We start from the raw sequence: 24,026 nt of genomic DNA on the forward strand, positions 1-24,026 counted from the left end.
ATACTGGTCTAAATAGATTTTTAAATTAGCCTGAATAAAGAGCAGCTGCTTGGCTGATGCAAAATAACATGATTTACATTCTCACATAAAACGTGTTGAATCAAGTGTGGATCAAGACAAATCAGCTTCATCCTTTGACAAATAATCAGAAATGTTTTTAAAATTGAAATAAACATTTTATACATTACTAATATAAATAATTCTGTAATGATGTTGTATTGTCAGATTTATTTCCCATTCTTAAAGCTGTTTAAATGGTATGACATATGCAATTTTGCATGAACAATACACACGGGATTACATGTCCTTGATTCAGTTCTAATTGGAAAAATGGAGTGAAAAAGGCCCTGCAGGCTTTCAATATTTAAACAAATGTAGGTGTAATGGCAGGTCATTCAGCCGCAAGAAACTAGAATAAGAGACAAGGGAATGGTCTCCTACCTGTTTTATGTGTAGACATGGTGGGCCATTTCAGTGGAGTGATAAAGAGGTCTGGCTGCACAAGTTGCTAAAACATAGAAGATATACTACATTCCAGAGCACAGTTTGACATGAGCTGTGACTCCCACTACTCTTACAGTTACAGTTAAGTGGTGAGTAAGCAAACCTCTGGAACATTAGCAAGGCAAACCAAAGGATACGCTGATGCATTATATATTACAGTACGTTTCTCAGCATTCACACCAGGGGTTTAGCACACGTTGCAGAGCAGTGGATTATCTTGCAGGTCCAGGATTTTAGTTTCAGCTATGTCAAGAGTTTGAATGTTCAGCCAAGCTGCAATAGGAGCCTTTTTTGATATTTTGAAGCAGTTTACATCCCAAAATTAATCTGACTAACGCTGACAGATTTTTCAAGTCAAGAATGGGTGCGACATGAAGTCACTGTAGTTTTAGCTTTTTGTTTTGATTAGTAGCATTACAAACTTAAGTTTTTTTTACTTTGCACTTGCAAAGAATTTTTTTCTGTTAATATATAAAATGATGTCTAAAGGCTAAAAACCAGCAATTTAGTTATTTTATTTGTTATTGTCAAACAATAAATAAATCAATTCTGTTATGAACACAGGGAACCAAATGTAGAACATGGACGAGTTGGTGTGGTAAGAAAATAGTTTTATTGTGAGGCAGGATCTGAATGAGAGGCTGTTGGCAGGGGATGGGGATCCAGTGACAGCAGGGGTTAGTAATGGTAATGGAGGAGCATGGCTGGTGTGAGAGGGAGAGAGTGAGGGGCAGCGTGGCATGCAAGGGTAGCTTAGAGGCTTGGGGGTTGCTGGCAGGCAGACAGAAAAGCAGGAAGACAGGCAGGTAGGTGATCCTGGGACACAAAAAGGCTGGTTTGTATACAAAAAGAAACAAAGAAAAACTGGATTACTAAGAAAATTAGTGTAGTTGGCCTTGAAGTGTAACTACCATTGTGGTTGACACGACAATCTGATGTGGCCTGGTTGAAGAGAGAGGAGATGGCAGATACACTGCAAGCTGATGGGCTGATGAGAGGCAGGTGAGCAGACTGAGAGAGGTGATGAGCCGATTGCAGACAGGTGTGCAGGATGAGCAGCGCCTCTCCTCAAAATGACCCTCGAGTGGACAATGAGGACATCCCGTTTGGTGAATTAAATCCCTCAGTCCTCGCATCAGTTCCTTGCATCTCGCATCCTCAGTGAGAGGAGCTAAGATCTGAGGAAGAGACACGAGTGAGGAAAGCGAGGAGACACGATAGCATAGAAGAAAAGCACCCACAAACAGACAGGGGAGGACTGGGAACACAGGGAAGCGGAAACACATGCAAACACTAGGGAATCTTCTGGGGACACGGCAACCACTGTAACACTATACATGTTTATTATTTATATATAATTCTCCAACCCACAGTTTAGTTTTTCTAATGGCCTCCAATCATCAATGAATCAAAATTAAATGTGAAATTAAGTAGTCTTGACACCAGTATTTATTCCTCTCACTTGAGATGTGAGTTTGCACATGGTTATAGAAGTATATGCAAATTAATAAATGCAAATTAAGGTTCTGTTTTAGTCAAATATTTCTTAGATTCTTGTTTTGTTAGATTAAACACAGCACAGCCCTGTTTTGCTATAAACAAACAGGCTACACATGTACTAATTCATAATTCCTTATGGTTAAATCACATAATAACAGGAAGGGAAATGTATTATTAGAATTAGATATGACCACCATGTACGGGTGTGATTGCTATCATCAACAATGCAAAGAAATGTCACCCAGCCAGACTACCCAACCAGAAGAAGAGCCCCGAATGGTTTAAAAGCGTGACGCGTGAAATGTCTGCAGCGTGTTTGTTTACAAAGAAGGGAGGAGGAATATTTGACATTTGTGCACAGAGAAATGTGTTATGATCTCTCCAACATTTACGCCTGTGTATTCAGGAACATGGGATCCTATTAGCTAGGCTTCAGTGAGACTCCCCAGCTAATGCTGCCTCTTTTTTCTGCCTGTTTTTCTTTGTCGGTTGTGGTGATGCTCAAGAGAACAGGTGCTCACATGGAAGAAAGACACTTGATGATAAAGGAACAATTATATAACTGCTGTAAATTTGTAATTACTGATGCACTTTTGATGACTTTTTTTAAAGTAATAATATAAAACAACATAGTTAAAGTCAAACTGTAAATAAAATCAGTGTTGGTGTTTATTTTTACTAGGAACCGGATGTGACTATTAGCAAGCTAAGCTAACTAGTTACTGTCTGAAAAGTTCAAGCTAATTAGCAACCTGCTATCAGTGTTTGCTAGCTTACACTTTTCAAATGGATTAGAAACTTAACAGTAAACCAAAAAAACAAAAACAAAACCAACAGTATGTGGGCTTGTTAAAAAGGACAAAGGTAGGCTATAATTACAGTCTAGCATTGCATAATCAGTAGTGAATCACCGCAAAAGTGTTTTCCACCGTTCTGCATTCCCCTTTCAGTTTTTTCTTTAAACAATATCATCTGTTAATTAAGAAAGAAACATAGACTCTCCCAGATGATGTAATAGCTTACAGGTTCGTGAAATGGCCATCAGTTTTGTCACTGTTGCCAATGAGAAGAGGAACATATCAAAATGATCGTGAATTAAAAATGTTGCATCTTCAACTTTTTATTGAATGACCATATGTTTGGTTTTTGTTTTTTAAACTCAGTTCTTAATCTTTTGTACTGATGATTTAACCTGCAGCATTTAAGCCCCTCCGAGCCATGACTCCAACTGTGAGTCAACAATGTCTATCAGAAAAATGAATCGCACTACTTCAGGAAACAGGGGCAACCAAAATAACACTTTCCTCTTTGCAACTCTATGTTGGATCTCAAGTGTTACTCAACTGATGCCATTGGAAACGCCTACCCAGAGGCATGAAGCTTTGACTGCTACCCTAAGATACTTTGCCCTCTTTTGAAAATGAAACATTATGCATTATAATTGCAGTATCTTTATAATTTATAGGTCCTTGAAATGTAAGGAGAATTCAACTTTCAGTTCAACCAAGGAATATAAAAAAAATGACAGTGTTACACAGTGTATGGTGTTTATACAAAATCAATGGCAAATTTAATCATAGGAAGAAAATAGATGTGCTTGTCTCAAAATGTAATTGTATACCTCCCATTTAACATACTCTTCAGATAATTTGAAGTGAATGAAATATCTTTCAATATACTGTAACACAATATTCATGTATAAGCTCATAGGCCAGCTGACTGGGTGGACAAATAATTTGTTTCAGTGAGAAACTAACGCATCTGGGAATAATGGCAGGTGCAGGTTGGCAGGATGATAATGTATACTTGTGTCTGTGTCTAATATTTATGAATATTTTGTTACAGTATGCAATCAGAACCTTTACATTAATGATTCATAGTCCTTGTGGCCCATTATTCCTGCTATTAAATTATTAATGCTTTGGACTGACTTTCCACACATAATCAAGTACCTATTGTTGGCTGCTATACATTGCTCGTGTATATGCAGACAGGGCCATAAAATAAGACATTCAAGTAGTATATCCAGCGACATTGCTCTAACTATATTACCTTGCTCTTGTGCTGTTGAAGCATCAAATGTTTGTTTATATTGTAAGAAAGAAAGAAATTCAGTACTGTAAATATCTGCCTAATGACCCAGCTGTTTCTCCTCTCTACCCTTCCCTCCTCTCCCAAAACCATCCATCCATTTAGAGTTTTTCTTGGAGCTGCTGGACAACTCTGAGAAGTCTCTCAACAGCATGTTCACACGGACGTATGGGAAGCTGTATATGCAGAACTCAGAGGTTTTCCAGGACCTGTTCACTGAGCTTAAGCGCTACTACACAGGGGGCAATGTCAATCTGGAGGAGATGCTGAATGACTTCTGGGCCAGGCTGCTGGAGCGCATGTTTCAGTTACTCAACTCCCAGTACCACTTCACAGAGGACTACCTGGAGTGTGTCAGTAAATACACAGATCAGCTAAAGCCCTTTGGAGACATACCCAAGAAACTGAAGGCCCAGGTCACAAGGGCCTTCATTGCTGCACGGACATTTGTCCAGGGGCTAATGGTCGGTCGAGAAGTCGCCAACAGGGTGGCCAAGGTGAGTTTAATTTTCTCCTTATAACTATTTTGCTGGTGTATATGTGGGCTGTTGAGTGATTCTGTGCTGTTGAGCAGTGTTGCATTTTTACACATGCAAATATGCTGTAGGGCAACTTTTTCTGTGTCTATAATACTGGGTTGTTTGTTGTTTCATGAGACCATAAATTATTCTAGTCCATATTATGTGATTGTTCTCTTTGAATAAGGGAAACATGATTTAAAGATAATATTTCATTATTCCTATCTATCAGTGCTTCTTTCTGCTGAACATGAGCAAGCGCAAGCAGGTCAACCTACACTACACCCTTTAGATTTACCTGTACTCTTCACACTTTTATATGTTTTGAAGTCTTTGTAATGTATTCAGTGGACCTTACATCGTACTCTTTTAGAATTAGATTGCATCTGAATTATTCATCAAAAGGATAGAAATAAAGAATAAACATTTCGATTCAATATGAGGATTTTTTTTGGATGCACTTGATCTCCAAGTGTGTGGACCACTGTGAGACTTTTTTTTTCATATGTCTGGTTGAGTACACAGCACACAGTACACTTTGTGTTCCACATTTCAGTAGAGTCACCCGCTGAGAGCAAAGCTTTGTGAACGAGAGAAGATTAAAGACCATTTCCCTAGATATTTCTCATGTAGCTTTGTTTGCAGTGTTTCTTTGCTATTCACATTTTGTTACTTTTTTAACATTGCGCATCAGGAGAATCAGTGACATTTTCCATGCAGATAGTTGATTTGATTTTATTATTAATATTGATTTTCCTTTCTGTCGTTGTTGTTGTTGTTGTTGTTGTTTAGCGTTTGGTTTGAGAAATTTGTTGATTAAATTCTGAGAAATAAATATGTTTTTTAGAGAGTTATCAGATGCTGGGGATTAGAAATATGTTTTAGTGGATATGTGCTTAGTGGATATGTTTTCTAATTCCATGTTAAACACAAAAAGTTATGCAACCGTTTTTCATTGACTTCTAAACTGGTGAAATTATATAACCAAATCTGTTTGCTGTTTGTAGATAACATGTTGCATTTTGTTTCATTTTATAAAACGGATACAACAACTATAAACGGGATAAAACCAGTATTCAGAGTACTTTACTTTCAGTCTTCATGACTACATAATTACACAATAGTGTATTATAAACCATTTTCTTCAATGTTTGTATACTACTTAGAAATGCTTAATTGGTGGACTTTCAGTAAAGTTTTGACAAGAACAGAACAGAATTCTGTAGTTACAGATGCGTAATAATGGCAGTTGCTAATCTTTCCAATGTCAATATTATCTACCTGCAATTAGGAAACGTATTATGTAAAAAATTTACTTTTTCACAAGTTTAAACAATTGCTTTTAAAAACTGACTTGAAATAAAATACATCTAAAAAATAATTTCGTCTTTACACACAGTCAAATGGAACATTCAATTTGATAATTTACTTTAACAAATATTCATCATTAAACCACATACCAAAGCACTGCCAACTTTTAATAAACATGCACCAATGTGTCTGAAACTGGACCAGTTTGATAAATTATCATCCTCCTTTTTTATCCAGTGTGTTAACATAATTATGGAGGAATGTGGGATTTTGCATCGTAATAGTATGTACATATTAAAGTGTTATATGCTCCCTGCTGTACTATGCTGCCATGTATCATCTCTAAGTCAGTCATCTTAAATTGTTTATTATTGTCTTTTAGCTTACCACTGAGCTAGCTTTCACCAGTCCTTGGTGGCATAGCCATTCTCAATGAAGAGTGATTGCCTCTATACATTTGTCCTGGGCCTAAAAGGCATCCTCACTCTGGATCAAATCCCATATTCCCTGCTTCCTCATCAATTATAAAGAGGAGCCAGGAAACACTGTGGCACTGCTGAAGGCTGTCAGCCTAGTGAGCAACCATAGAACTGGAGGTGAAAAGTTGCTTAGCATGACAAATCACCTTGACCTAAGAATCACCCTCAGGACTTGCTGCTTTCAGCGCCATAAAGCCACTTCCACTGCCTTATAATTCAGTCTTAAGAGTACATACAAATTATTTACTTCTTAAGTTTAAGCACAATATTATACAAGGAACATCCTGTTCAGTTTCATATCCACAAGTAATAAGAATTTATAGGCTTTATGGTAGAATGATGCAAAGGTGTGTCACTGTTACAAGAAGTAAATTGTTAGAAAGTCTGTGTTTTTCTCTGTTTGGCCATTCAGCAGTTTATTTTAAATTAGCCAATCACTCATGAGCAAACAGTGGTAAAAAAAAACAGTGGAGACTGCCACAGCAGAAAGAGTTTGCCCAGATGTTAAAATTTCTATTTTTCCAAGCACTTTAGAGACTTCTCATATATATTGTCTTAAAAGTTGAGAACTTGTGCGAACTTTGGGGTAGTTTGCACAATAAAAAAAGCATTGTATGTTTTAGGTAAAAAAATGTATTTGAAAAGTAAGTATACTGGTAGTATACTGTATGTTAAAGAAATCATTCAACGTCCTATTCAGAAGTTTCCTGCTGTTATATAACCAAGTAAAAGGCTCACTGAGACTAAAATCTATTTTCTATTCTAAGAGTGATATGGCCATGATAGCAGTATAAACAAAAAATACAGAAAGACAAATACAATTGGCATACACTACAAATCAGTAAGCACAATGTATTATGTAATGTTTGATATCATATTTAAAATATTTAAATGTCAATATAGCTGAACACAGAATTTTGCCCGACTGCATTGCAACTATAAAATAATGATTTAATCAGAGCAAATTGCTTACTGAAAACAAGACAAAAAAGTAATTTAGGTGTTTTTTTGTTGTCCAGGTGTGTCTCTGTGGTCGGAACACTTTACAAAAATAACATGGAAATGTGTATACAAGTAGTTTTCACATGGAAAGAGCATTTGAAGAATTAGACAGCGTAGTGTAGACAAAGTCTGAGAAAGTTAGTCAACCAAGAACAATGGCAGAGCAGCACATTTATAAAGTGGGCCAAATGGTAGTGATCAGACAGTATTTTAATACAGTATAGTTATCAATGAGTAAGTCAGTTTTGCATTCACAAAAATGCTACAGAAACGCTACAGAAGGACAGTTTACAATGACAAAGGGAGTGATTAAGTCAGGGAGTCAAACAGGAGGAGATTGGAAATGGTTCCCAGATGTTACTCAATTATCACCAGGTTACAAATTGTTAGATTGGGGTTCAAAACCCCAACTAGTTTCAAGTCTGCATTCATTAACATTTGCATTGTTCATCACACACAAAATACATGTAGTAGAAGTACAATGTTTGCCACATGAATGTAGTAGGGTGGAAGTATAAAATTGCATAAAATGTAAGTACTCAAGTAAGTACAAATAGTAGCACAACAACTTCAAAACTGTTACTTACCACCACTGAGAATTAGGATCTAAAATGAAAGCCAGAGTTTTAATAATTGTGATTTCTGCGTATTGTACTGTTTGACCGTTTGTGGGGACATCGAGAGAATTTAGCATGAACAAGTACTTTTAAAAAACAATTAATCTTATTAGTCATGCATAGTCAAGGCACCTTTGTAGTACATTATTTCAAATTATCAACCTAACTTCTTCCTTGTCACTGTGACTGCATAAAGACCTACTATTGTATAATACTTGTTTGCTAATTGTTGGAGTTCAGGGGGTTATGAACATGCACCTTTCTCATTTGTACATACTGCAGAGTTTAAAATGAGGAAATGTCTGCTGGTCTAAATTAAACATTGTATAACTCTGTGGAAAAAGTATCTTGTCTCTGCCACAGGCCTTTTGTAAAAAATGTGTGTGTAGTTGACCCTCTGGTGACACAAACTAACCACTGTTAAGGCTTTAATTTGACTAACCAAATCAGTTGTGCATTTTGCAAAAGCTAGGTTCTAAGATGACGTAATGCGCCTTTTATATAAAATAGCTGCTTTCAAACATCTGTCTGTTCAATTTTCCATGCTGCTTTTACTCAGGATGATGCACTGACGATGATGAGCCATACATAATTACTGCTAACAGACAGTTCTGTTTGCAGTTTAGTCAGAACAGGAGAGATATCGCTCCATAAAATGGGATTGCACTTGACTTGTAGTGGACAGTTTCCTGGACCTCGATCCTGGATTAAGAGCAGAATCTCTCTGGATTACAGTTTATGATGACCATTAAGAGTTTTATCCTAGTTGTACTTAAAACATAGTCCATCCACATTAAGACCTACTCAGAGAAGATTGCAGGGATTTGGACCTTTTGAACGGTTTAAAGTTTAGGCATTTTGAGCACTTATCACTCGCTCTGCATAAGCATGGGAAGCTGGCATAGTGCATGGTGAATACTTAGTCATGACGGTAGAAGGAAGTAGGGTATTTTGTACCGAGGGATTTGTTTTTCCTGATGGCTTATACTGTCATGTTGATCTCATTATACACTCATTTTCTACCACGAACTGTCAGATAATTTAACATTAAGCTCGAAGGCAGTTTCTAATCTTTACACAACATTTACCTTAGATTAATGCTCTGCCATTGCACAGTCTTTGCTGACGAGAGAAATATCAGAATCAGTTTCATTTGGTTTGCATAGTTTTTCTTCAGTGTCTTTTTTTGTTTTGTTGTCTACTTGTCACTGCCATGCACCATTTTACCCCACACATGGCAAGGCAAAACACTAAGTGCATTCAACATTCAACAATATGAGCTCAGACATCAATGCCCTTCTGAGTAAGTACTTAAAATTTACAAAAAATAAATGGGACCAAAGGGATGATAACATTACTATATATGGATTGAATTGAAAGCATCCACAGTACTTACTTAAGTAGAAAAAGTAACATATTCCCACCACACTTTGTTTACTTGCTTAGTTTGATTCATCTCATCAATTGAATGAATATAGCCTGATATTACTGTTTGACATAATTCAGACTACACCAAATACATAAAAAAGGTCTGTCAGAAAGAATTTATTAGTGTCTGATTCTGGGAATATGGGAAAAAACTGTAAAATTCCTTTTTTTCACTTCCATTTTGTGAGCCTTCCCTGAAACTTTTCAAAGCCCCCCTGGGAGGGCTCACTCCCACTTAGAAAACCTCTGCTACATACTAATTGTCATAGTATACTGTCTTTGCAGTTAGTATCTTTCATAGTTACTTTACTTCTAACAGGATAGGATGCAGCTGGTGTGTAGGCAGCAAAGCAAAATGTTTATTTATGAAGATGTAGAACTTTTTTTGTCCCAACACCTGCAATTTATTTTTTGATTATTTGTATTATGTTTATTTTACAGCTGCTCCTCTATTTTCTTTGTGCCATGAATGCAGGACAATACATCCATCAACAGCACATTCAAAAATCGAGCATTTTCACTCTGCATACTGGCCTTTTGCAAACACTTAAATTTGTTTCCAGTGTAAATGTGCTGTTGAAATGGGCACTGAAAGAGTACATGTCAAACATCAACAAACAAAATTACTTTTACTTTGATTCACTTTACTGTTGTATTTCACTACAGTACTGAATGACAAGTACTGTCACGCCAGTAGCAGGTTGCAGAGTAATAATGAGAAAGGTTTGAAAAAGTTTAATTAGCACAGTTGTCACATTAAGGCAGTCATTTATGGCTTGTAGCTCTTAGCCGTAAGATTCCTAGCCATCACTTCACATTAAACTGTAGCTATTTAGCTGGAACACTCAGTAGAGTGAAGCACAATATCAAAAAATAGTTTCCATTAGACTGTCATGATTTATAATTAGGCAAAATGTTTTTTGTTTTTTTTTATTAAGAAAATTACAAGATGCACAATAGGTTTATATGAATACATCACACCAAATGAGGTGCCTGTAAATTCTCTGTACTAATTCTACTCCTAATTCAGACACTCCAATATTAGTTTAAGAAACACAAAGACAAAATGTTCACATTTAATTTACTGTAGGAGGTGAAATGTACAGTGTCCTCTTGATGATCTCGTAGCATTCATAAATCTGTATCGTCATAAATGTGATGATGATGTTACACAACCGGATTGTGGATGAGGACAATTTGACAGCAGATCCTGCTTAGGACAGATTAAGTGACCCTCTTCATAAGAGAGTATGTTTCATCAATGTTTCTCAGCAGAGGCCCACTTCTACAGATGCATCGAACAAACTTATCTCTCACTCCCTCTCTCTCGCTGTCTGTCTGTCTCCTTCCCTCTCACTGGCTCGCAGCTCACACAGCTTGCTGGGGATAAGGCCTCAGCCACAGTGCTGTGACGGCAGATGGCAACTGGCTCAAAAAGGTTGGCACGTCATCGGGAAATGTGCTGCACCAAAGATGTCCTTTTTAATTAAAAGATTTTGATCTGTGGTGAACTGCAGAATGTTGGGAAAAAATGAGACAGCCTGTGGTCTGAAATACAAGGACATGATATGAAAGGATAATAAAGAAATATACTTAACACTTCTCTTTACAGTATGTGCTATATTCCATTTTATACTCAAAAGTCTAAAAGATACTGTATATACTCAGTCAGCCTGATACTGAGTGGGAGGACATCTAGAACAAAACACAAAAGGATGGAAAATTGGCAAAAATGTAATAAAATATTCATCAAATATTCACATAAACTGACTGGACCAACCCACATGACATCTTATGGCTACATTTTTGCACCTTGATTTAAAATGTGTGGCACCACATCTTTATTTAACATGCACTTAGGGTTATGTTGTGACATTGTCCAGAGGTTTCTTGGCAGCCACAAGAGACCTGTGTGCCTCTGACATTCAGGCTAGGCTGCAGACCTTCAGAGTCAGATGGACACAGGGTGAGTGCTGCGCTTTAATCCAGGAGGCACCCTGGCAGATGGATAACAATATAGAGTATGCGGGTCTTGTACACACTAGAGATGGTGTGCTCATGGTATACTGTGCCTTGTCATTGAGTAGCATGGGCATGGCTTTTAACATGTTTGCACATGTCTTGGTAAATTAAAGAAACAGTCCCAACTGCTGCTCCAGACATGCCACATAACATAGTACGTGTCAGGGTAAATCAACGGGCAATCCCATGCCTCGGCAAAGACAGACACTTGAGCTGACTCGTGTGGGTCGCAGGAGGCCGCCAAGTACCAGTGTGTTCCTCATAGAGGCACAGCTGCTCACATGTGGATTATTCTGTCAGTCTCAGACATTCACTGATTTGACAGCAACTGATTTTAGTGCAGCCTCTGTGGAATTGTCTCCGGTTCCGTCTTATATTTAACATGCTGAGTAGACAGGGACTCTAAAGTTCACGCGGAAGCACAGAAAGGAGAGTTGATTAGTGAGAGTACAAAGTGCTACAGACCGTGTTTTATTATCAATGACAACCTCAGTGCATACAAAGTCATATTGTACTGAGCGTGCAACTGTATGTACTGAAGAATCAATATTCATGTTTACCCATTTGCTTATCTTAACTATCCTTTTAGTATTTTAATGTATTTGTGAACTGTTGTGTCCGTGGTTTGCAAAAGCAAATGTTTTTGATAATTTCCAATTATTTGTGTGGATATTTATGATATTGTTCCAGCAAACTATGTGTTGCCAAGAAATACACAAGTGTAATGCTTCAGCTGCAGTGAGACAAAGTGCTGGCCGGTTTCTTTATATCTAGAGAAACATCTATTGTGGGTTTTTTGTTTTGTTTTTTTTTGTTTTTTGGACAATACATTTTAAACAATATTTAAACTATTTTACTGGTATATACTGGGATATATAAGAAACATTAAACAACTTTAAATTACACCTGTACCTGTATATTTTGAATTGGGAGGTGTCATTATAATTAAACCACACATTCGCGTCTCAATGTGAAGTGTGTGTAGTATCTGTCCTTATGTTAAAATAATAATAATAACAATAATAATAACAATAATAATAATAATAATAATAATAATAATAATAATAACATTTTTTAGGGAAATAACCCCTACAAAATAGGTTATCTCAGCACCTTCCAAAAGGACCTATATGAGCATTTTCTGCTCTGGCACCTCTGTGATTAAGGTGTGACTATGTTTAGGCAGCTAAAACTATTTGGTTAAAGCAAGATCACCTTCATGGTTAAAAGACGCTGTGTTTTTCTGGAGCGGACAGCCTTTGCAAGGCATCACAATAGAGCTCATTCATTACAAAAACTGTTCACATGTTCCCAAACCCCCTTGTGTTTCCTTCCTTTTCTCTGCAACCATCCTGTTTTTCCTAGAGCACAGTGTCCCAAAGCAATGTTTGAAGGGTTATATTGTTATATAACATATTTTGAAATAAATGACATGCTTTCATTTACATGTTGTAATTTTTAAAGCTAATACTAAAAAAGGAGTAACCACCAACAAAATACTTGTGTATGTATCACATCGTCATGATAAGGGTACTTTAAGATTTCTAAGCTCTTCTTTCCTGCCCACTTACACATGTTTAACACATAGGCCCATGTCTATAGAGCATTATAAACAGATTCAAAATACATTATAATCAGGTCAAGCATCATAATACTTCACAATTGCTGATAACTAGCTGACATTTTTTGCTTGCAAGGATCATAGTGTTATAATTAACATAGTTGTAATACATTCTAATCATTTCATTATGCATTATTATAATCATTTATCAGTCACCAAGTTTTCTTAAGGAGTCACTTTTGTTGATCAATTGTTTACATAAAACAAAAAAATTCAGCTACAGTTGAAGTAAAACGTGTTTCAATTATTATCTATAATTTTAGTCAATTAAGTATTTGAATGAATTGGGGAAGCATTACATTAGTGAAATGTAAATCTTCATCTTTCAGATGTTCATCATCAAAGAGTTGTGAAGAGTTAGGAAGATCTGCTTTTAGTCTCTGTGTCCCACATAATTGGAATATGCTTCAAAACTTGAAGTTGACCTCATTAATATTGTCGAGCCAATTATTTTAATTAGGTCTAATTGCTAGTGTTATTCACTGTTATTGACTGTCATTGTTTTCAATTGTTTTTATTTATTTTTATTGTTTTATTTATTAGTGTCATTGTCAAATCCCACACTTTTACTTTTTGGCCTTGTTTTTAATTGATATACACATGTATGATTATTTTATTGCTATTTGATTTAAGTTGTGTCTGCATTTATTTTATGTCTTTACCATGGCATTATTGAAAATGAGGATTCTCCCTCAATGCACTTTGCACGGTTTTGAATAAATAAAATGATGCTAACTGATGATGAAAAAGTTGTGTAAAATATGAGTAGTCGATTCATTGTCTTAAATGACCCGTTAAATAAATACATTCATTTTACAACATTTTGTGTTATTCCTGTATAGATTTAATACTATTTTTTTCACTTTACTTAAAGCAAACAATGACCACTTATGGCAACCTAAAACCAACTTAATGGTAATGTATACCTTAGGAATTCATTATATCACAGCACCCAAGTCACTTATGATCACCCAAGTCACTTATGATCACATATAATTATAGCAGTAATTATAATGCATCATAAAATTATTTTAGTGTATTACAACTATGACAATTATAATACACTATGATGCTTGCAAAAAATGCTAGCGTGACCAGCAATTATGAAGTATTATACTTGATCATGTAAGTCATTATAAAATACTTTATAATGTGTTATGATTATTGTTATGAAGAATTATGAATATGTATTAATGATTATAACTATGGTTATACAATGCTATAAGCGTATAAGAGAGTATAACACACATGTATGTTTATAATCTATTATAGACATGGGCGTCAGAGATTCACTACATTTATTAACGTTATTGATGGTGTATTTTTTTTTGCCTGTGCCACAAGCAGTTTAATTTTAAGCATTTTATACTAACAGTCCTCAAACATTTGTGTTTTATTTAGTTTTTTAACATTCATAAATGTCATGTTGAATGCATAGCACAGAAATTGCATCTCTTTTTATTCTAAGAGAATTTTGAAAAGTTTAATCATATTCTCTTGCTTTGTTAAAGATAAATATTTGTTTCAGGCTTTTTTTTTTTTTCAGATTATTTTTTGGCATGACATGCAACAAGGATGCATATGAGATAACCAGAAGTGCAATGGCTACCAGATGCCCCCTTTATGCTTGACTTGGTTTCAGCCTCATATAAACCTGGTTTTCACTAAATTGACATATTGTTTCACTGGAGACAGCAAGATATTCCTTCAGACCATTAAGCTGCCTGTGTAACCACCTTGGGTTTGAGCTTGAAAATATTACATAACTGTAAGATACTTCAGGTTTAACTCCTTCACTAAGTTTAAACAACCATTCATGTGCAAATAAAACGTAATTCGTATGAGTGACTGCAATTGTCCAGTAAATGTAATGCAAAACAAACACAATATTATGCTCTAAAAAATAGTACTAAGTGTAGCAAAAGGAGCTTTTACCTTGTTCTTAAATGCAATGTTAATGTATTAGTACAAAGCTTCTGAGAGCTCTGTTGTCCATCTTTTGTGATAAGCAGCAGTTGCGCTTTATGAGCAATGTCTTGAAAACCACTAAATAAAACAAATGCATACATGCCATGATACATAATGTACTGTATTAGAAATGTTTCTGATGAAAGTAGGTCTTTAAATTTATGAGTGTTTTTGCATTATTTCTATGTAGTAGAAAAAGCATCTCGTCTTCACTTGTCACTTGTCTTTTTTTCAGTTGTTTTTTTTTTTGTTTTTTTTTTAATCTGACAGTATGATTAAAGAGGCATTAGCTCACTTGTCAGGCTAGTGTTTGAAAAGGGTTTACTGTTATGTTCTGTCAGCATATTCCAGCTGATGTTTAATACTTCTTACTATCTCTTCTAACCTAAGGAATTCATTTCAGATTTTTATTGGAACATGCATGTAAACCTTTAAGAAAAAAAAAACAACCTGAAGTTTTTTACACAGACGTTTTGTGCGGCCGGGCACATGTTTCTCTTGGTAGCAGATGGTCGTCTGATTTGCACAGTGACAAATCGCTCATATTGCCATTGACGCTAATGGCTGTGGAATTGAGTGGGGACACTGGGGCAGCAATGCAGTCTTACATCCATGTCCAATCAATGTGAAGCAAAGCAACCTGTCACAATAATTATGACAGAACTATTGAGACAATTTTTTGGCGACAATCTCACTGTCCCACCAGTGTTCCCCTTGATTGGCCTCGGTAGCTTGCAAAGTCATTGTCATTTCTCACAACTTCATTACTTGGTGGCACAAAGCAATTTCCATCATCTGTGCTCTCCCCACTCTGTTACCCCTAAAGGGAGTTCAAGCCATATGTGCATGACAACACCCTGTCGGATAGACAAGGTGATGTCTTCTAAGAGTTATCACTCATTAACATAATAACTGAGCCTCGTCTTCTTTACTATAATTATTTGTATTCCAAGTTATCTGAGATATGTCTCATGCTGATACTGAATTCAGGTTAGTGCAAAGGCTCCCGACTGTGAGCCTTTATAGAAATGAAATTAGACTTGGCTTGCTATATCATTGCTCAGTGCATTTATAATCTTACATTTTTAATCCTCCATCAATGCTCACTTCAGGAGTCTGTCTTAACAGCTGCACATCTTCCAGCTGCTATTTTAAAGCAGTAGGCTAATGAGTAGGCCACTGTTTATGCCTCACATCACTCAGTGGAGTATTTCTCTATGAAACACACACACACACATACAAACACATGCACTCCACGCAGTGTTATCATAGCACTTAAACATCAGATGAGTAGATTAGTGTGTTAATCTTACTCTGGATCTGAGGCATCTCGCTGCCTAGTCCTTCCCTCAGCCTGCTGTGAAATATCCCATCCACTCGACTGTAAATAAGTGCTAACAAGATTATCAGATTACCCTTCATCCAGGGCACACAGCGACTGCTGGGCACAGTAACTGCAATGATTTAAAAATCCCTGTAACATAATTGTGTTAGTAGGCACCCTCTTAATGCAAATATTACCAAACGGCTCTGGGGCAGCATATAATACTTTAACTATTTGCAATATGAAACATATTTCTTTGGTTCCCACTAAAAGTCACACTGGATATAAGAAGAGTGCAGTTGGGTCTGCAGTTAAGAAAATTCTCTCAATGTTTTCTCCATATTTCTTAAATAGGGTATCTAGAAACTGGGCCAAGTTTAATTGAATTGACTGAAGCAGATTAATCCCAGTACTTTGTTAAATTATTTAATATTTGAATGAATGGATACTGTACTTTATTGTACAAATTGTAAGAAGAAGTATGATGGTATTATAAATTGTACAAATTGACATTTGCAATGGCATGCTGATGTTAAATGATACAGTATACTATTTTCATTAGGGTCCTCTGTTTTGCTGCTATTATTAATATAATAGCAGTGGCATGGTGAATTTATTATATAGTATATTCCAAAGTCATTCTGTTTTTGTTTTATGACTGTGGTATAAAATAGATTTAATGTTCTTGCCCAGGTACAGTGGCTGGACTGAGCTTGAACAAAGAAAACAAAAGAGAGAGGCTCTCCCTCTTTGTTCATCTGTCACTATAGCAAATATATGTTTATGCAAAATAGCTTGTGAAATAAAATAATTCAAATAACTCAAAAGAAAAGTGTTATATTTAATCTGTGGAATTTGGCTCATTAACAAGGAAGAAGGAGAGAGATTACTGGGGATGAATGAAGAAGTATAATTGATCTCCTTGTATCATGAATTGCATGTAGCAGTCGGATTTGACTCATTGATTTAAATGTATAATACTGATTTTGTCATTACAGAAAGTAAAGTAAAGGTACAGAATGGCCAGATTGAGATCTAAAGGTTGTACCTATATGTGTGCTGCCAATAGACAGCTAAATTATGTACAAGCTGGGTGTGTAAGTCAGTCAAGGCAAATATTTGGTGTTTTGTGAGCAATATATTATAGTACATAATTGTAGAAAATCATTATGAACAAATGCACATTATAATAAATAAAATAAAAAGTTATATAATAAGCTTTTAACTCCAAGACAAATACTGTGATGGCATGGTTCTGTTTCCCTGTCAAAGTGTGGTGATAGCACCTGCACGGTCAATCTGTTTGTTTGTTAGTGGCTTGTCCGGTTTTCTCGCTGTCTGTTTCACCTCTATGTGTCTCTCTGTTTCCTTGGTATTTGTTTCTGTGCATCTCTGGCATTGTCTTTGGCTTTCTCTACAGCCTGTTCTGTCTGTTTGTTCTTCTTTTTCTTTTTTTTCTTCTTCTGTACTCCTTCCAGAACTGACTGTGAATAATAAAATGTGAAACTTAACACATTTATGTATTGCAAGTCAAATGACAGTGAAAGGTCCATCAAGTTGACAGCAGATACCTAAAGTACAGCACAATTACTTTTTACCCCCTCCCACTAGCTTATTTGATAGAATACTGAATTATCATTGGCCATTTGTGTGGCTTTTCAGTATTTATTTCATCCAAGCCATTTTCTAATCAATTTAAATTACTTTCAAGTAACTATCTGACTCACGAGTCACCTTTAAGTCATTAATTTAATATTCATGAATCCTAAAGTAATATTTTCTTACCAGCAAATTCATTACCAGCATCAGATTATTTGACCTTTTGCCATAATTCCACAGAAGCCTAACATAATGGTTTCCAATCATGTCAGCTGTGAAATGTGTTCAATCAGAACCTTGTTTGTGAACAATTCCCATATGTTAACCAGACTCCCAGAGTGATATGAACACAAGAACACATACCAGCAGATGACATGGAGCAATGCAATTGACAGCTAGCAACCTAGTTTATTGGCCTTCCTACATGACATCGTATGATGTCTGTGGCAGATTGCAGACGTCAAAGATGGTTCATTTGATCTTTGTTGCCAGCTGCCAAGCAGCAGTGGAAGCAAATACACTAATAGCATGCATTTCTCTCTTCCTCTTCCTTGTTTTCCTCTCGTCTTTTTTTCTTTTTACACACCTACACATATGCACACACAGGTGGTCTAGTCATTGTACCAAAATCTAAGACAAACTGCAGTGATAAAAAAACAGTCTGGATAGAAGACTGGAGCTGGGTGTAGTGTCGTAGCACAGCCTCAGATGTTGCCATGGTACTACAAAAGTGCACTGATGGGTTTTCTTTTTCTTGTTACTTTAATCTTCAGCTATATTTATATCACTGTTTCTTTCTTCTTTCATCCAACTCTCTGTTATCACAATACTAATGTTGACAAAGCTTAAATCAGCAATGAGTATTATGACATATACTATGTGTACAGTAATATGTTGATGCTCTCTTCTAACACTTGAATAACTATATAACAACTATACTATTCACTGTTATCAATTAAAGTACATATATCATATCATATTAGCTATCTTGTGTGTAATGATAAAATATATCACTGCTGAACAAAACAATACAGATGGTTGCTGATACCACAATACTCTGTCTTTTTTTGTTGGTAATATGAGAATTTATTTACTGCTTATACTTAATTAACCTCAACAAATAGCATTGAATTTTACTTACATCCCCCTGTATTGACTTAATCTTCAACACCATGGACATGTGCGTCAGGGTAGTGACATGATTTGCATTGCACTGATCATACCATTTCCAACAAGACACTAGTTTAATTCATGTATTCAACTGTCCCTTAAAATCTTTTTTGTCGTTAGTGTCGTTGTTGTTGTGTTGTTTTGTTTTGTTGTTTGTTTTTGGGTTTTTATTGGGGTTTTTTGGGGGGCGTGTGACCTTAGTTTGGTGTCTCTGTCAAGCCGAACCCTTTAAATATAGTAGGTGGTCTCCAGTTTTACAGTCCATTTTATGAATACCACTGACCAATCTGCCAAACGTCCCCCCACACACACGCACACACAGCAGTCTCCGGAGTGTGCGCTGGACAAAATCTAAAGTCAAGCATGAATACAGAGGCTGACAGGCCAATTATCAGATGTACTCTTCGCTCTGCATCCGCACCTCTGAAGGGAAGCAGATGTGAGAATCCTGTCGCCTTCATTCAAGCCTGTACAATGACATGGCCCAACAACAAAAGGCACAGCCTTCACAAGGAATTGAGATGGACAGAGTTGTAAATCTCATCTTGTCATAGAGTTTTATCTGCAGGGTTTTCCCACTTCAGGGCTTCAGAACATGTGATGTAGTGTGAGGATGTTTGTCAGACTTGTAATGTGTCTGATTCCCCCTCCCCCACAAGTTTCAATTGGGAATTGCATTCCTTACTATTGATTGTTTTATTTGTGCTGCCTGTGGTATGCAATGGTTTCTATGTACACTTAATGATGTTTTTTAAAATATGAAAATGTCACTTGTGGGGGCAACATGACTGTACCACCTCTTCTCTTTCCATTTTAGGTTCAAAAGACTTTAAATAACTGCAGAATCTTTCTTTGCTCTGTAGGTGAATGTAGTACCAGCATGTGTCAGAGCCTTGACCAAGATGCTGTACTGTCCATACTGCCGCGGCATGCCTGGGCTGAAACCCTGTCACAACTACTGTCACAACGTTATGAGGGGCTGTCTAGCAAACCAGGCCGACCTAGATGCTGAATGGAACTTCTTCATTGGTAAGAAAAAAACACAGAATTCTGATTCAAAACGAGTGCCCTTGCACCCGTCCTTCTTCTTCTCTCAGTAATCTTTGTGTGTGTGACTGCCTATCTGTCTGTTTGTGTGCCTAGTTGAGCTTGTACTTCTAAGTCTGCATGTTACTTTTCCAAGGCAGTGTCTTTGAATAGTCTCTGTGGGAATTCAGTAGGATGTGCTGTGTTAGATTCCACTCTAAAGGATTTACAGAGACAAAACTGAAATCTTATTTGTGCAACCATTCCCTCTTTTTTCTGTCTGAAATGTTTTTTTGATATTGTTGGAACCCTGGCATAGTGCTTAAAGCTCTGGTCCCTGCTGTTTGGGATTGATAAAGGAGAGCAGATCCTAGGCAAACACATTTTCTATAGTGTTTCCAGCTGAGCTCAGTGAGTAATATAGCACTTCAGTTAGTCTGTAAGTAGCTGGCTGCTGTAAGCCCTCCTGTTAAATGGACACCAAGGAGGCACATAGAGTGTTCCCTCTGGATATTTTGTAGGCCAGTGCTTTATTTGTTATGTACCCCATTTCCAGCACCCCCCCCAACCACCCACCCACCCACTAACAGATTTTTTAAAATGGGGCTATGTCTTCTTTTTTTTTGTGACATCCCTGAAGACTGTGTGTCAAGTGAACTGCACTTCAAAGCTTTTGGCTGTTTTGTGACAGGCCTGTCGTTCGAGAAACCATCAGATGACGTACCGCTCGTTCTCTCCGATGACACGTCTGAAGTCTCAGATCAACACGGGCCCCTATGCACTGAATGAGATGTCTCACAGCTTTATGACATGTGTTAAAAAGTTAGTGTCTTGTTCAGTTGTGAGGAGGCACTTCTATTGGCGCAAAGGGACGCTAGGCTTGACAGTAATGGAAAAAGCTGTTGTTGCAACAGAATGATGAATCTGGTTAGACAAAAACACCCTTGAGGTAGTCTATAGAAAATGTGGATTTTTAATGTTGCAAGAGTTTTCATGCAGATGTTTTCTTTTGTGGTTTCTTTTTTTTCCCATGGAAAGACACTGTGTTATTGAAGGTATTATAATTAGACATTTAGAACCCAAGGGATGTTTATTTTCACTATGAAAGACTCATTTTTTGATGTCTGCTGACATTTTGTATTCATTATCTGTTGCTAAAGAATTTCGATTTGCTTACTATGCAGCTTGCAAGAAATATTGATTTGCCTTTCAGAGAAAACTTCTAAATGTATCACAGGTCAGTTCTCACCACTGGAGCACATCTCTGCATTATAGAAATTTATGGATTGAGCCTTTTCACAGTCTGTCATTGTCATCCCTTCAAATCATCACTTATTAGAGGTTAGATTAGAGGCATAGCCTTCAACTTTTTAGGAACGCTCAATGACATTTACTTGTGGACCTGTTCATGCTTTAAATGTCACTATTGATACCACTGCTTGATAAGACCACAGGAGAAAAGAGATTCAAATCTTTTCTTATTTAGTATTAAACTTCCACATCATGAGAGAAAAGAGAGATGAGTTTTGAAAATGGTCTATAATCTTTCTAAATCCAATTGAAGGTAGTACAATTATGGAATGAATAAAAAATGTTTCCTGCTTTCAAAAACAGACCCAAAAAAAAAGACAGCCACGACAGCTCTGCTCCATGACGAGTGGAAACTAAAACCAGATAATGATTTTTTTTTCATCTTTCTTCCAATGTACAAACTTGATCTTAGCTCATTTTTACATTAGTGGAATAAAACATACTAGAAGTCTATCGGAGCATCTGTTATAGATAATAAACATTGAATGAAACTGAGAATGCATCATGTTTAACATATTGTTAATGTAGTTTCACATGTAAGTAAAATGAATGTTTTTGGTGTCTTGACAAATGACACATTAAACATTCTCCACTCATTTCCACCAGAAGTCAAGAATCCAAGCAGAAAACTCTTATACAGTCATGTGAAAAAATTAGGACACCCTTATGAGAGCCTGTGTGTTTTTGACATATTTGGACATATGAATATTTGATATCAATTTTAACAATATTGAGAGTTTCAAGTAATATAACGAAACAATTCAAACTGAAGAAAATACTTTTCTAAAACTTTCTGTATATTACACACAGGTGTATCATATCAGTTGTGAACATTTCTTAATAAAGAAGTGAATATTTAACGGGGTGTCCTAATTTTTCACATGACTGTAGGTTAAACTGGACTAAATCTAGTATACACACAAGATAAATATGTAGACATTTCTAGCATAGCAACATCAGGGCTATAGACAACACTAAATACAACACCTGCATGTCATAGCCTCCTAGAAAAATGCAAAGGTGTAATTAATAACATGAATGCTAGCTGCATTCAGTGTAGATGAGCCAATTCAAGGTCCCTGCCACTGTGCATGCTGACTCACTGGCATGGCTGAATAGAACAGTGCCATTATTCATTTCATTAGTTATACCTGTGTTTTTCCTACTATGACAAAATGGCTGCTTTGAAAAGGGTGTATTATATAACATTTTTCTTTAACCTTTGTAATCAAATTGAGTTAACTTGCAAGATAATGATCGTGTCAAATGAGCTAAGCATTTCCAATGGAACAAGCCTGAAGCCCGTCCAGGCCAACAGTATTTGTGTGTCCATGGCTCATTTCCAGCTCAATACAGAAAAATGCTAAACCTGAGAAATATGGCTAAAAATAATGTCTTAATATTCATAGGCCTTCATGAAATAGCTTTTAAAACAACATATTGTCTGTATGATTTTTAGACAAAATAGACTGATAAAAAATAATAATACAAATGCTGTCTAAATAATCTGCTAAATGGATATATAACACTGCAGTGTACTGCAAAGTAGTGTTACAGCAAAATCTAAAAAGCCAGTTGTCAATGATCACAGCACGGAGCACAACCACAGGACTGAACTTACTGTTGTTTTTTTTTCTGTTGTTGCTTCCACTCAAACATTTATAGAAATGTTCTCTGCATCTTCCCTCATTCCCAAAACACATGGTGACTTTAACTAACTGCTGCTTACATATCGTCGAAACATTCAGCAAATATGAAACGATAAATGGAGTGTGCCTTATTTTCTCTCTCTCTCTCTCTCTCTCTCTCTCTCTCACTCTCTCTCTCTCTCTCTCTCTCTCGCTAGCTGCTAATACAAAAAAAACTGATTCACAGCACAACACATGAAAGTCACATCACATGGCAGATTTTTTTTGTTGGAAAAATGAAGATCAAGGAATGTATGTCATCATTTTGCCATAAAAAAGTGTATTTCATTTGATGAAACGCAGTAGAAGACAGTGTGTCTTTTGCCTCTGCTGAAAATGTGAAACAAGAAACTCAAGATGCAACAGTTGAGTAGGTCTTCTGCTTTAAGCCAACAATAAATATACTTAATGTCTTGTTGCTCCACTGTAACAGATTCAACAGATTATACTGGCTTCCTTTCATTTGCACAGAAAAGTAAATAAATTACAAGTTAAATCTGCATAATAAGGCATTGAAATCATTGTAATTTCAAAAATAATGCCACATTTTGTTATATACAAAGCAAAATGAGATATTTAAGCAATTATATACTTGTGTATATCCATATTACCAGAGAAACATTTAATAATTCTGTGCTTCCTCTATGATACATACCACACTCGTGAATTCTTTATAAATCTTGTATGAAGCGTTTTATTTATTTTTCTTGTTTCTTGTAACTACAGTAGATGAGTGCATATGTTAAAATGTTAGTTTTATATTTATATTTATTTTTCTGTAATCCAATAGAGGATGAAGATGAAAATGAACATAAACGATAACAACAAAACATGATTTTAGTTGAAA

The 24,026-nt window shown here is 36.2% G+C and overlaps 1 protein-coding gene across 1 annotated transcript in view; it reads left to right on the forward strand.

Annotated features, from left to right (window-relative positions):
- Positions 1–24,026, forward strand: part of gpc6a (glypican 6a) — a 152,514-nt gene that overhangs the window by 73,176 nt on the left and 55,312 nt on the right. Inside the window, exons 3-4 of the mRNA XM_062415969.1 lie at positions 4,201–4,592; positions 20,018–20,183. Coding sequence (XP_062271953.1) covers positions 4,201–4,592; positions 20,018–20,183 — 558 coding nt within the window. The remainder of the gene's footprint in view (positions 1–4,200; positions 4,593–20,017; positions 20,184–24,026) is intronic.

The sequence above is a fragment of the Scomber scombrus genome, chromosome 1, assembly GCF_963691925.1.
Source record: "Scomber scombrus chromosome 1, fScoSco1.1, whole genome shotgun sequence".
Taxonomy (NCBI): Eukaryota; Metazoa; Chordata; class Actinopteri; order Scombriformes; family Scombridae; genus Scomber; species Scomber scombrus.